This window comes from Moschus berezovskii, chromosome 7 (assembly GCF_049115385.1).
Source record: "Moschus berezovskii isolate FMDL1 chromosome 7, NW_MosBer_1.0, whole genome shotgun sequence".
Taxonomy (NCBI): Eukaryota; Metazoa; Chordata; class Mammalia; order Artiodactyla; family Moschidae; genus Moschus; species Moschus berezovskii.
This window is the reverse complement of record NC_142466.1, coordinates 107,022,677-107,037,322: the sequence shown is the minus strand read 5'-3', so window position 1 is coordinate 107,037,322 and position 14,646 is coordinate 107,022,677. Positions and strand designations below refer to the sequence as shown.

Below are 14,646 nucleotides of genomic sequence, written 5' to 3'. Positions count from 1 at the left end.
GACAGGGAGGCCTGGCGTGCTGTGATTCATGGGGTCGCAAAGAGTCGGACACGACTAAGCAACTGAACTGAACTGAATGACAGACCAGAAGCCAAGAGAAAGAAGTTAGACACTGGGGCAAGAGAAAAGAAAGAAGGCAGGAGTGCACAGCAGAGACCTCTCTTCTACCCATCAAACATGAGCTTGAACAAGCTAACGGGGACTAAAAAGGGAAAAGAAAGCAACTTTAGACCATCTCTCAATTCCCTGCATGCATGACTGTCTAATGATAAAACTTTTCCACTAATGAACTGTATCTTTTTTGCAAATGATGACATCTGCATCTCCCTACCAAGCTTCCAGCTCCTTCCTGATGACTCAGTGACCAGAGGCACTTCAAACATCACGTCTAAAACAAATCCCTCTTCCTCTCCATCGCCCCAATCTGCTCCTCTCCTGTGCCATCTCTATGACGGGTCTACCACTTCTCTACCTGGTAGCAGTTAAAGTGTGTCCCCCCAAATCCAGATGTTGAAGTCTTAACTCTAGTACCTCAGAATGTGACCTTATTTGGAAACTGGTTCATGGCAGACGGAAACAGTTGACTTAAGATGAGGTCATTAGCGTGGGTCCTAATCCAATAGGACTCGTATCCTTATACAAAGGGGAAGTTGGACTCAGAGACACACATACAAGGAGAACATCATGTGAATACAAAGGCAAAGATCAGGTGATGCTTTTACAAGCCAGGAAATGCCCAAGGTTGCCAGCAAACCACCAGAAGCAAAATGAGAGGCATGGAACAGACTCCCTCTCAGATCCCAGAAGGAACCAACCCTGCTGACACCTTGATCTTGGACTTGTGGCCTTCAGACCTGTGGGACAATGAACTCTTGCTGTTGAAGCCAACCCGTTTGTGGTACCGTGTTACAGCGGCACACACTACCCAACAAAGCATACAGCCTACATGCGTATGGCATGTATGTGCTGTGTGTGTACCCTCAGTCATGTCTGACTCTTTGCGACCCCATGGACTATAGCCCGCCAGGCTCCTCTGTCCATGGAATTCTCCAGGCGAGAATACTGGAGTGGGCTGCCATTCCCTTCTCAAGGGGATCTTCCCAACCCAGGGCTTGAACCTGCATCTCTTATGTCTCCTGCTCTGGCAGGCGGGTTCTTTACCACTAGCACCACCTGGGAAGCCCATATGGCATACACCACCTAACAAAGATTTATGCTCCATCTCTTGTCCAATGTCCTATGGCTAAACACCATCCCACTGCTTTCCAAAATGTCTCTAAATTCAGCTGCTACTGTTTCCACTCCCTCTGCAGATACTTTGGGTCACTGTGTAAAAAGCTTAATTGGCCAAATGGAGCCCAGGATAGATCGAAGCTGATGTGTGAGAGAGACAGACAGAGTTTGGGATTCAAACCAGACGTAGGCATGGCGGGGCTGCCAAGCAGGGGGGAGGGTGTGCTCAGCTGTGGGTAAGACACACACCAACCGGACTGGTTGGGAAATGCTGAGACCGCAGAGGCTACACTGAAGGTCAAAGCGGGTGGGGCTGGCTGGAGGCCACGGCTCGCTGGGGCTGGGCTTTCTCCCGGGTTGCACACCGAGAGGGTGAGTGGAGCTCTTAGGGGTACCTTTGCTGCTGGGTCAGTCTCCCTCTGCCCACTGCCGATGCATATCCCCTGGGCACCAGCTCCTTCGCCAACTGCCAACCAAACGGGCAGGTGTGCTGACAAGCATCCGCGGTCCAGTCCGAGAAGCGTGAGCCAAGTTGGGCACTTGGCCTGTCTCAGCACTAGCTCCAGCTCTGCCAGGAAATGGGAGGCGTCACGGTAGCTCCTGGATTCTGCACTTTAGAAGGACCTGGAGTAGGACATCCCTTGGGCCCTAAAAGGATCTGAGCAGCTGGGCTTGCCTTTCGCTCTGTCCCAGCGCCTCGGCTTCTCGCTTCTCTTCACTCCCTGCCCTGTCCCTCCTCCTGCTGCCCTCCAGTCCTCCCGCACCCACCTCTGCCGGCACCTCTTCCTCCATTCTGCATCCCCTCTTTGGATCCCCTCCTTCCCTCTCCCTCAATTTCCCTCTTGCAGCCCCCCCAGACTTTCTCCTTCTCCTTACCGCCCCTTTCCACCCCTTCTCCCCTCCATTTCTCTCTCCCCCCACCTCGCTCTGCACGGGACCTGGCTACCTTCTCCCCACTTCCCTGAGCCCCACCACCCCCTCGGCCCCGCCCATCCATGTTTGCTTTCCTGCCGGATCCGGATGAAGGGGTTGCCCTGCCCGTGCCCCGCCCTGTCCCACTTCTGGCAGCTGGGGTCTTGCTCCATGGCCGAGGGCTCCGGGCCTCAGGCCCCCTGGAAAGGGCCCCTGCTTAACATCCAGCTCCTGCGAGCCCAGTATGAAGGCCTGAGACGGAAGCAGAGGGCCCAGGCCCACGTCGTGGTGCTCCCGAAAGGTAGGGCTGGGCAGGTGCTGGGGGCAGAGGCAGGGAGGACCTGGCTGTGGGCAGAATGGGTGGCAAAACTGTGGGCAGCGCAGGGCCAGGCAAAAGCAGGTGGACAAAAGCAGGGAGACGGGGTCAGAACAGAGGGGCTGGTTTGGGTGCCGGCTGAGCCAGGGGGCTCCAGCAGCGGGGCTAGCAGGCAGCACGCCACCGTTCCTGGCCTCTGCTCTTAGATTCTGATCTTGCTGAACTGGTCTGTCTGGTGAGCCGGGCTTGGCCCCCCCGCTAGGCCACGTGGGGAGATGGCAGCTGTGCTTCCTGGCTGGGTCTCACTCTGGCACTTCCTGCAAAGCAGGGAAATGGGCTGTGGAGAGGGAACGTGTGATATTTTCAACAGCCTGGGCACTGGCCAGAGGAAACACAGGGCTCAGGGACCCAAGAGCCACCCAGACTCACCCACCAGCTGGAGAAGCATTGAGATATAGAAACCCCTCCTTCAGGGGAGAAGCCTCCCTTCCAATAGGAACTCAAATTTATTCCAGGAGGAAGTTAGGGGCACAAGACTCAAACCTCAGCCCCTCATCCTCTAAACCCAGAGGAACAAGTCAAGAGAAGTAGGAAGACGCCCTGAAAGGTGGAGTCTGTGCCCCGGGGAATTTCTGTGGCTGTTTACATCGGTTCACAATCCCTGGGAGCCCACCCTGCTCTAGGTTGGGCTGGGAGGGAGTCAGGGGCCAGAGGGACTTCACTGCCTGGGAAGTGACAGGAAGTGTGCTGCCATAGGCCAAAAGCGCCCCTCTCCTGTGACTTGGACCAACCAGTGGGATCTGTCTGCACTGACCCGGCACAGCCAAACATCACCCCCATCTCTGCAGGGCAGAGATGACAGTTTCCTAAAGCTTCCCCATCCTCAAGGGGGTCTATTCATTCAGTCACTCAACAAACATTTATTAAACCTGTATCAAGTAAAAGCTGCTTTAACATACCTGTGATTCAGACTCACAGAACTGTGTGATGTGTATGTCCCAAAGACATCACAAACTCAGCACACCATATAGCATTTACCACCCCTGCCCCAACCTTCCCTGCTGGCCCTTTCTCCTGCATCCCGTAATTCAGAGCTCCTGCCTCCATCATCTCCATGGGATGAGTTACCGTGTCATGAGTTACGATAGGTTAAGGCAAGAGGCAGAGCTCAGTCGCTGCTTCCCCAGGGAAGACTTCTGACCCTCAGGCTCGGTCAGGATCTTTCAGGGTACTTCGTTCACAGCAGTCTGCGGGTTCACAGTCCCGTTCTAACTGCGAGGAACAGCGTGCTGTCTGATGGGATGTCCCTGTACGTGGTCTCTGGAGGACAGCCTAAGCCCCAGCTTTGCCACGGACTTGCTCTGTGCAGCTTTGAACAAATCCTATAAATTCCTCTGTGACTCAGTTCCCTCATCTGTCAATCGGGAATAACTATAGTCCCCAAAGTATAAGATTGTGCTGGGAACGAAATAAATGAATATGGATAAAGCTCCTTGAGACTTTCTGTGCTGATCCACTAAGGACCAGGTCACTAGGTCAGACGAGACTGAGTTGGAAGCACACTTGAAGCACTTGGACTGGATGTGGGGATTAAGGTGGCTCTCCAGGGAGAAATCAGAGTCCGATTACAACCTGTGAAAGTGTTAGCTGCTCAGTCGTGTCCAACACTTTGCGATTCCATGGACTATAGCCCGCCAGGCTCCTCTGCCCATGGAATTCTCCAGTCAACAATACTGGACTGGGTTGCCATTTCCTTCTCCAGGGGATCTTCTGACCCAGGGATTGAAACCGAGTCCCCTGCATTGCAGGCAGATTCCCTGGTGGCTCAGACAGTAGAGAATCTGAGCAACTAACACGTTCACTTTCAGATTATAAAAATGAAGTGAAAAAATGATGGTAGAGGCAAAAAAAGCACTTCTGCCTGCACGTTAGCAATAGGGTGGATGGTGATACCACCCAGTGAGATAGGGAATATTGGAGAAAAATATTTCTGATAGAGAGAGATGAATCTGTGAATATACTACATTTGAGGACTTCCCTGTTGGTCCAGTGGCTATGACTCCCAACACCAGAATCCTGAGTTCAATCCCTGGTCAGGGAAATACATCCCACATGCCATAACTAAAAATCCTGCACGCCACAACTAAAGATTCCACGTGCCACAGCTAGGACCCGGCACGACCCAAATAAAACTGTTTAAACGTGCTGCATTTGAGGGGATTATCTGGAAAACTCCCTACCAGCCTGGATCTGAGGAGAGTAATCTGGGCTGGAGATACAGGTTTGGGGTCATCAACAAATTGCTGAAGTCACAGGCATGAATAAATTGTGGGGGACCAATGCATAAACTGATAGGACGCTGGAAGGACAATCAGAGGTACAGAATGCTAAATTATTGAAGAAACAAGCAGAGGAAGAAAAGTCAGAGAGGACAGCAGTTGAAATGGTAGCAGATGAATACCAGCCTGAAAAAGGAAGGAAATTCACACATGTTGAATCTTGGATGAACCCAGATGAATCTTGAGGACATTACGCTAAGCGAAATAAGCCAGTCACAAAAAGACAAATGCTGTAGTGATCTACTCATATGAAGTACATGGAGTTATCCAATCAGAGACAGTAAGGAGAATGGTGGTTGCCAGGGTAGCAGTGGAGGAGATGAAGAATTGTCGTTTAATGGGTATAGTGTCAGTCTGGGAAGATGAAAAAGTTCTTGAGATCAGTTGTACAACCATGTGACTGGTTATACAATACACTTCAAAATGGCTAAAGGTGATAAGTTTTACCTTGTATGGGTCTTGCCACAATTTTTCTTAAACGGAGGAGAAAACCAGAAAATATTAATGCCATGAAGCCAAGCAAGTAGAGGGAATTTAGAAGACAGGAGTCCTCTGTGTCCAGCACATCTGAGACCCAGGAAGACAGAGTGGTCATTGAGACCAGCTCCCACTAAAAGCAGATTTCAGCATCTCAAGACACAGAGTTCTATCTGGAGGGGCAGGTATTCTGGGAGCTGATTAATGGCAGGAAGGCTCTGGAATTAGCTCTCCTCTTAACATCATGGAATGTATTCAGGTTCTAGAAATGGCAGGTGTTTTGGATTCCCAGCACTGGAGTTCAAGGGCTCCTCCCGGCTTTACTCCTTCAACACCATCTCTCTACTCCCACTGTGGACGTTGTCACCTACAGGGCCTTCTTCAGTGACAAATATCAGAACGCTCAAGGGAGTTTTGCCGACATTTCAGAGGCAATTCCAGGCTTGTCACAGGCCTCCTTTCTATAGGAAAATGACATTCAGTCATGCCTCCAACCCTCACCGCCACCAAGAGTTGACAAGAAACTACTATGTTCCCCAAGGTGGTAAAAAGATGTCCCTGCAAAGGAACAGAGGCATCAGCCCACCTGCTTATCCCTGAAGCCAGAGCAGGAAAGCAGATGGTGCTGCAAACATGTTTTCAGGACAGTGGCTATGAGATAAAAGATAAAGACCAGTCCTCCCAAAGGAGCTGCTTCAAACACAGCCCCTCCTCCTCTGCCTTGGATGCTAAACCCATCATCAGAATCCCATAACACAAAAGAATGACCCCTTTCCACTGGCCAGTGTATACGAATCACACCTGTGGGTGGACATGTGTATGCCCTTGCTTCTGGTTCTTTCAGCCTCAAATGTGAGTTTCCCAGCTCTCCCTAGAATTCCCTCCCTCACTGCGAAGACTGAAGTCTATTATTGAACTCTCTCATTCTTGAATTTCTTTCCACAGCACTGCTTACCATTGGAACTTTTATTACCATATGTTTGTTTGCTTATTCCTTTCCTACTCCATTGTTTATTCCAGGACTTGGGAATAGAGTAATGAAAACTGAGACAGAAACTACCCCTTTATGATGTGGTCTAGTGGAGTAGAAAGTGAAAGGTTCGATCCCTGGGTTGGGAAGATCCCCTGGAGAAGGGAATGGCAACCCACTGCAGTATTTTTGCCTAGGAAATCCCACGCACAGAGGAGCCTCGTGGGCTATGGTCCATGGGGTCACAAAGAGTCAGACACAACTCTGCGACTAACACTTTCACTTTCTACTTCACTAGACCATATCCTGAAGGGGTAGATTTTGTCTCAAGACCTCAAATATATAATGCCTGGCACATTATAAATACTTAACAATGGAATGAATGAATAATTGCGCATGAATGGGTGTGTGTTAGAGATAGTGCAGTGCACGGGGTATCTGGCCTCCTTGATGTACTGGGCACCGACTTTCTCAGCTTGAAAGCTCTGAGGACCCCCCCAAACGAAGGCTGCCCCTGTACCTTCCAGCAGTGACCCTGTTGGTGCCTTGCTTCCTCAGGAGGGAACCTGCCCGCCCCAGCCGAGTCCATGGTCAGTGCTGTTTGGATTAACAAGGAAAGAAGGCATTCCCTGACCCCGGAAGAGGTGGCTCCTGAGGCAGAGGAGACTCTGGAGGAGGATGACAGGGGCTGTCTCCATTCCCCTGAGTCTCTGTGGCACACGCACCTAGAGATGCATCGCCTGGTCCAAACCTCCCACCAGGGAACCAGTCTTCACGTAAAACACAAGGACAAGTTCATGGGGTCTGAGCAAAGGCTCCCAGGCTTGTTTGAAGACACTCAGATGACTCAGCAAGAAACCACCATCCCAGAAACAGCCCAGCCTGAGTGCCAAGCAGATGAGTCACAGGCAAAGGCAGTGGGGTCTGGCTTCCGCGTGGGCACTCAGGGTCCTCCTGCCATAAAGAGGCCACACCAGGCTGGAAAACCAGCTCACTATCCATTTCCCCAGAGGAAAACTCCCAGGATCTCCCAGGCTGCCCGGGACCTGGGCTTATATGGTCCAGCCTGAAGCTCTCTACTCAGAGGCCTCAACTTTGAGGCCACGTATGGCCTCAATTCTTCAGCGATCAGCCTTCTTCACAGTCCAACTCTCACATCCATACACGACCACGGGAAAAACCATAGCCATGACTAGACGGACCTTGGTTGGCAAAGTAATGTGTCTGCTTTTTAATATGCTGTCTAGGTTGGTCATAACTTTCCTTAAGACTCTTGAGAGTCCCTTGGACTGCAAGGAGATCCAACCAGTCCATTCTAAAGGAGATCAATCCTGGGTGTTCATTGGAAAGACTGATGCTAAAGCTGAAACTCTAATACTTTGGCCACCTCATGCGACGAGTTGACTCACTGGAAAAGACTCTGATGCTGGGAAGGATTGGGGGCGGGAGGAGAAGGGGACGACAGAGAATGAGATGGCTAGATGGCATCACCGACTTGATGGACATGAGTTTGAGTGAACTCCGAGAGTTGGTGATGGACAGGGAGGCCTGGTGGGCTGTGATTCATGGGGTCGCGGAGAGTCGGACACGACTGAGCGACTGAACTGACTGACTAACTATGGCCTCATCAAGGAACCTGGGAGGCAGAGGCACTACTAAGGCCTGGAGCTGAGAGCAGAGCTGAATGACATCAGTTGTAGGTCAGACTGTGGGAAATGAACTTCTCAGTGGGCACAGGGTCTTGTGCCTCAAAAAAACAGAAAAAGAGACTGCCCAGACCATACTGCTCACAGCTCAGGATGAAAGAGTGCTGTCCCATCAACACAGCCCCATTCTGCTCATATAAGAAGACAGTGGTGTGGACACTGGCTTGGTCCCTGGATCTAGAGAATTCTGAAACATAAAACAGAGACCCTAGTCACTGGAAGCCTCAGCAGTGCCCTGGAGTCAACAGGCACGGGAAGCCTGTTTTCAGTAACTTCTGAGGATTCCTCACACGTTCTGAAGAGGAGCTCTGAAAACCGTCTCCTTCTGGTTGCTATGCCTGGAGGTGAGCACACTTAGAAGTCACTCCCTTCATTCATAGTGACCACAGCATTTCAGCCCCGGCCTCCCAGAATATGGTCACCCTGGGTAAAAAGAGTCAAAACAATGCTACCCACTGTTCTGTGTATTTAATGGTCTTTAGGAAGAGCTGGTCATCTCCCCCCTCTCATTGAGACTGCACATTCCAGCCTCATTATAGATTTATTTCCTTTTACCTTTCTCCCTGCATCCTTTCTTCTTTCCTATTTGTCTTCTCTCGCCTTTCCTTTCTCAATCTCTCTCTCTCCAAATTAAACATTGCCCATCGCTGAAGATATATAGCAACAGAGCCCTTGGAGAAGAAAACAAAGAAATGTTCCTGCTTGGAAAGTATATGTTCCTCAAAAACTGCTCCCTTTTCAGCCACATTTGAATTATTCAGATCCTTCCTGGTGTATTTTAAACCAAAGTGAAACAACTGTTACTTGGTTAGTGGGGAAGACAGTATCTTACCTGGTTAACTTTAATCAACACACTGAAACACCTAAGGTGACTTTTCCTCATGCTAGATTCTCTCTCTGTAAAGTTTTACCCACATCTTCGTTTTTTCCCCATGGTGATTCAGTCTTGCCCACCCACATGGAGAGTTGTTAGCTAGGAGTGTCATTTTCTCTCAAAAACACGTATGTGCCTTCTCCTTGAGCCACCCCGAAACGCCCTCCAACCTGGGGATTCATTTTGATTCCTTTTGTGAATAGTTAATGAGTCAGTTGTTAATTTTTTACAGTCTAATAAAAAACAAGACATTTTGCTGAAAACAAAACAACTTTATCCTTTGCTTTTATTTTAAAGAGGCTTCCCACAAGTCATTCCTCTTTCCACCATGGTAATCAGGATAGGATATGTTTTGGTGAGTAACAAACAAGCTCCAAATCTTACCATATAAGCTTACTTTTTGTTCACTCATAGGCATCTCACTGTGGATATGGGCAAACTTCAGCCCAGCTCTCCTACAAGTACTACTACTAATTCAAGCTTCTTCAATCTTGTGGCACCACCTTATCAACGCTGGTTTCCCTAATTACTGTAGAAGAAAGTGTATTAAAGAGTCACAAGCCAGCTCTCAAACCACTTTGCTTATGTTTCATTGTCCAAAACAAGTAACACAGACATATTTCCACTTCATGGGTATAAGGAAATGCAATCATTCCATGTGCCCACAAGGAGAGAAAGAATGGAAATATGGATGAGTAAAAGGAAATATGGATGAACAAAAGTAATGACTAACGCTGGTAGAGAGGGGCTGCTGCTGCTGCTGCTGCTAAGTCGCTTCAGTCGTGTCCGACTCTGTGCGGCCCCATAGACGGCAGCCCACCAGGCTCCCCTGGCCCTGGGATTCTCCAGGCAAGAATACTGGAGTGGGTTGCCATTTCCTTCTCCAATGCATGCAAGTGAAAAGTGAAAGTGAAGTCGCTCAGTCGTGTCCAACCCTTAGCGACCCCATGGACTGCAGCCTACCAGGCTCCTCCATCCAGGGGATTTTCCAGGCAAGAGTCCTGGAGTGGGTTGCCATTGCCTTCTCTGTGAGAGGGGCTAGGTCACAATATTAGATACAATCAATTATTTTCAATATAGTAAGTAGCTGTTAAGGGATTTACAAATGAGACTAAAATGATTTGACCTGCAGTTTAACCAGATGACTCTGGTTGTTTGTGGAGAATGAATTGATGGTCATGCTAAAGAGCGATGTCAGGGAAAAGAATGACCAGGGCAAGTTCAGTGGGAAAGACACTGCTAGGTAAAGCATGAGTGGGAGCAGAGAAAGCAAAGGAAAGTAGACACATCTGACACAAATATATTTTGGAGATAGAATCAACAGGATTTACTGAAGAAGAATTGCAAGTTAAATTTGAAGGATACTGAGTTTGAGATGCTCAGAGACACACAAATGAAAACATCAATCAGACAAAAGAACTGAAGAGTCAGGAGAGAAAGGCATGCCCATGCAGAGTGCAGTGAGATGACAGGGTCCAGAATGCAAACTCCCGGTTCACTTCGTTGAAAAATCTCTAAGGGTTTTTCCAATCCTTACTCAGAAGCAGTGGGGTAGAGGGAGGAGGAGGCAGTGAGGGACACCAAAGAGAAGTGACCAGGAGAGAAGGGGGTCCCCGGATGTCGAGTCTCAGACCTCAGAGGTGATTTTGCACAGGTCACTCCCCTCACTGCAAACCTCCAAATGCCCACTTTCTAGAGTCCACACTCTTCCTCTGTCTGGTTTAAGAGGCCAGAGTCCAAGAAGCAACGCCGGATGTTAGCAAGCTCAACTCAGAGCCAGCTGATGTCCAAGACTGACAGCATCTTTGACCCAGAGGCACGGCCTTCTCCTGGGATGGGGTCATTCTTGTGCCTGGGGAGGAGCTGAGGATTAAGTGTTCCCTGGGGCAGAGCTTGAAGGCAGAGGGGCAAGAGGAAGGCTGGCTTTGAATCCTTCTACTCTTTCCCACAAGGCTGCTTCTGCTAGGAGCATCAGACCAGAACAATCTTTGTTGCTCAATTATAGGCACACCACTTCTCCTAACCCACAGGCGGTCAAACCCGCGTGGCAAAGGGCTCAAATGACCCGTGGGCTGTGGCCACTCACTCTGATTTTGTCTCCCCTGACAGTCAGGGCTGGAGCTAATCTTATTTTTCCACCTTCTCCCCGGGATTGGCAGAAGGTTTTCCTAAACTAGAGAATAAATCCTGCCTCCCGTCGCTTACCTTAGGGTCACTGAGTCTTCCAGCCCACGTGCTTGCCATCTTCAGGGGCTTGGAGGGAGGTGCATCTGGGCTCCAGTCTCAGCACTACCACTGGTAGACCTGACCTGAGCTCAGTTGTTGCTCAGAGCCGTAAATTGCCCAGTTGTAAAATAAGGTGATAAAAGGCCCTGGAGTGTGGGAGGAGGGAAAGGAAGTCATCTGTCACATTAGCAGTCAGTTCTCATCTATCCCCTCAAGCCCGCTCAGCCTGATTCCCTAACTTATCCCCTGGTTGTGGTTCAGTGGCTCAGTCCTGTCTGACCCTTTGTGACCCCATGGACTGCAGCACGCCAGGTTACTCCCTGTCCTTAAAGCCCTTTCATCCCAGTTCTTAAGACTTGAAACGATTCGAATGTAAAAGTCTACCACCATCCAAGTCAGATCCCACCAACCTCCCCATCCCCAAGCACAGCCCTGATTTACGCCTTTAAGATTAGAGGCAGGGGCGTGGTCATCTTGCTCACACAAACCCTCCCCGCTCTGTGTGCACAGCTTTCTGGCTTTAGGGTAGACTGACACAGGCCACAGAGGGAGGGCCCTTTGTGTGACTGGCTGTGGTGTAATTTGTATCTCTTTTGTCTTGACCTTTACACGAACCTAGCTTGAGGTCTGCAGGTTGGTGTGGACAGGCGGTGGCTGCCACAGGCTCCTGCAGAGGAGAAACTCCACTGCAATAGCTCCCTTTGCCTTGGAGGTGTGTGTGGGGGGTCCCTCCTGAGAATGGTTATGCCTGGTGGTGCAGCCAGCCTCCCCTATAATTGTATCAGAGGTCCACATCTCTTTGTCCCTCTATGGCCAAGGTCTCATCTACCCTCTGCTGGCCCACTTAGGCTCGTGGAAACAGACAAGGTATTTTCTGCACCTAGATGCTGTAACCATCCTTACACCTTATCCCCCGGAGGTTCCATATTGACTTTTTCCCTCTGAGGTCTCTCCCCTTCTCTTGGGGCAAGCCTACTTGCTGAGCAATCATCCAATTGGGGAATAATGTGTCACCCCGCCCCCTTTCTTGCAAACACTAACAACCTAAAAAAGAAAAAAATCTCTGAACTTCCAGCCTTCCCTCTCTCTTGTGCTCACTTCCGGGCGTAGGGAAGAGGGAATGGCCTTTATACAAATACTGAATGTCTTGCAAAGGTCAACAAAGCGGGACACTAGTTAAAGTGCTAAGCACAGACTTTTGTCGCTAGTACACTGTTGCAATAGGGGACTGAAAACAGCAGAGACTGAATGTTTAAGGGCGAGAATAAGGAAGTAGGGAGGTGGGTAAGTAGGGATCCAGTCGTCAGGAAAATGAAAAATTATAGAAAGAAGTGTGGGATCGGTCCATGTAAAACCCATCTGGGTTTGCTAACTGGCACCTACCAAAATTAGGTTCCTATGGGCTTCCCAGGTGGCGCAGTAGTAAACAACCCACTTGCCAATGCAGTGAGACATAAGAGCCTTGGGTTCAATCCCTGCATTGGGACGATCCCCCTGGAGGAGGGCACGGCAATCCATTCCAGTGCCTGGAGAATCCCATGACAGAGGAGCCTGACGTGCTATGGTCCATGGGGTCGCAAAGAGTTGGATACAACTGTGGTGACTTAGCACACATGTGCCCACCCTCCCATAGAGATCAGGAGACAAGGACGCTTTTATCCTTCAGGTGTTGGCTGAAACAAAATAGTAAACTAAATTCTTTTGGCATCATTGAAATTTCTCAGACAGGCATTTTAAGGGGGCCTTGGGTCCCTGAGGATGCTGCCTTAGAAACCATGTTCACATGGGTTCAAGTCTTCAAAGGCCATAGCTGAGGGCTAGTCAGAGAGAAAAGACCCAGAGGAGCCTAGCTAGGGTTTGGTCAAGGAAGGAATCTTTGTCAGTCCTCAAGGGCAGCTTCCTGCCAGGCTCATGCTCAGTCCATCAAAATATTAAGAGCATCTGTCGCCCATGGCTGGGCTTCTCAAATGTGGGCAGGCATCAGAATCACCTGGACGGCTTGTTCAACCACTGCTGGCTGATCCCCACCCCATCACTCTCTCAATCAGCAGCTATGAATTGGCGGGGCAAGAATCTGCATTTCTAACAAGGTCCCTGGTGATGCTCATACTGGGAAACAGTTTGAAAATCACTGCTCCTCGGACTATGACTGAGCTACAAACCTGGCAATTCTTAACATGTGGGGGTTCTTTGTGCCTTTGTTTTCAGCTGTGGATTACAGACACCATTGGGGGAAAATGACGATTCCATGGGCACAAAGACTCTCCTACTGTAGTAACTATTCAATAGGGTGGCCCCTATCCCCACCCCACCTCCTGACTGTATCAGACTGAGGGGGTGCTGTGAGCAGAGGTTGGACACTGTCCCCACCCTGACTGTGTCTCGACTGAGATGATTCTTTTTATTACGAAATTAAACCTGCAGTAGACCCCTAGGCGGCAAGGCATGCACGCGCGCACACACAGAACCCTAGATGGAAGGGAGAATTTACCTCTAGAAGCTGAACTGTTGATTGGGCACACACACACAAATACCAAAATCCCCAGCCACTTTCTAAGTCGAGAACTTCCCAGGCATCTGGATTCCAGGCAAACTCACAAGAAATACAGCATCCTGTCCACGGTGCCCTCCGGCCTCCTCCCTGTGCACTCAGGCTCGCCCAGGGAGGTGCCTCCAGCACTCTTGCTGCCATGCTGCTGCTGCTAAGTCACTTCATTCGTGTCTGACTCTGTGTGATCCCACAGACGGAAGCCCACCAGGCTCCCCCATCCCTGGGATCCTCCAGGCAAGAACACTGGAGTGGGTTGCCATTTCCTTCTGCAATGTGTGAAAGTGAAAAGTGAAAGTGAAGTCGCTCAGTCGTGTCTGTCCCTTAGCGACCCCACGGACTGCAGCCTACCAGGCTCCTCCATCCATGGGATTTTCTAGGCAAGAGTACTGGAGTGGCTTGCCATTGCCTTCTGGCTCACACCAATTTAGGAGAAGTGTTTTTTCCACAGTCCCTGCTTCCTCATAAACTAGGGTTTTGTTACGTTACTACTGACTGGGAGATTTTTGTAGAAACTAATGCCTGTGGCTGGTGATTTTTATTTTGACCAGTCAAAAATTACTGTTATTTCACAAACATTTTGTGGGTTATTACATTCAGTTGTTGCTTTTTGTGGTGTTGAAGAAGACTCTTGATAGTCCCTTGGACTGCAAGGAGATCCAACCAGTCCATCCTAAAGGAGATCAATCCTGGGTGTTCATTGGAAGGACTGATGCTAACGCTGAAACTCCAATACTTTGGCCACCTCATGCAAAGAGTTGACTCACTGGAAAAGACTCTGATGCTGGGAGGGATTGGGGGCAGGAGGAGAAGGGGACGACAGAGGATGAGATGGCTGGATGGCATCACCGACTCGATGGACATGAATTTGGGTAAACTCCGGCAGTTGGTGATGGACAGGGAGGCCTGGCGTGCTGTGGTTCATGGGGTCGCAAAGAGTCGGACACGACTGAGCGACTGAACATTCAATTGTTACACCCGACACATCTATAAAGTCTTCTCCAGCACTGGGAGTTTCATCCTCACTTTCCATATCAAATCAGTC

General features: G+C 49.8%; 1 protein-coding gene across 1 annotated transcript; it reads left to right on the top strand.

Moving 5' to 3' along the window:
• The first annotated feature begins 1,643 nt into the window (after positions 1 to 1,643).
• On the top strand, positions 1,644 to 14,337 carry C7H9orf152 (chromosome 7 C9orf152 homolog). The gene is made up of 2 exons (XM_055427566.2): positions 1,644 to 2,446; positions 6,806 to 14,337. Exons 1-2 carry the CDS (start codon positions 2,254 to 2,256, stop codon positions 7,315 to 7,317), a joined length of 705 nt encoding a protein of 234 aa, XP_055283541.1. The 5' UTR covers positions 1,644 to 2,253; the 3' UTR covers positions 7,318 to 14,337.
• Positions 14,338 to 14,646: the final 309 nt, after the last annotated feature.

Coding starts and splice junctions, on each gene's coding strand:
- C7H9orf152 (XM_055427566.2), top strand. CDS start 2,254: ATGAAGGGGTTGCCCTGCCCGTGCCCCGCCCTGTCCCACTTCTGGCAG. Junction 2,447..6,805: donor CGTCGTGGTGCTCCCGAAAG/GTAGGGCTGGGC, acceptor TTGCTTCCTCAG/GAGGGAACCTGCCCGCCCCA.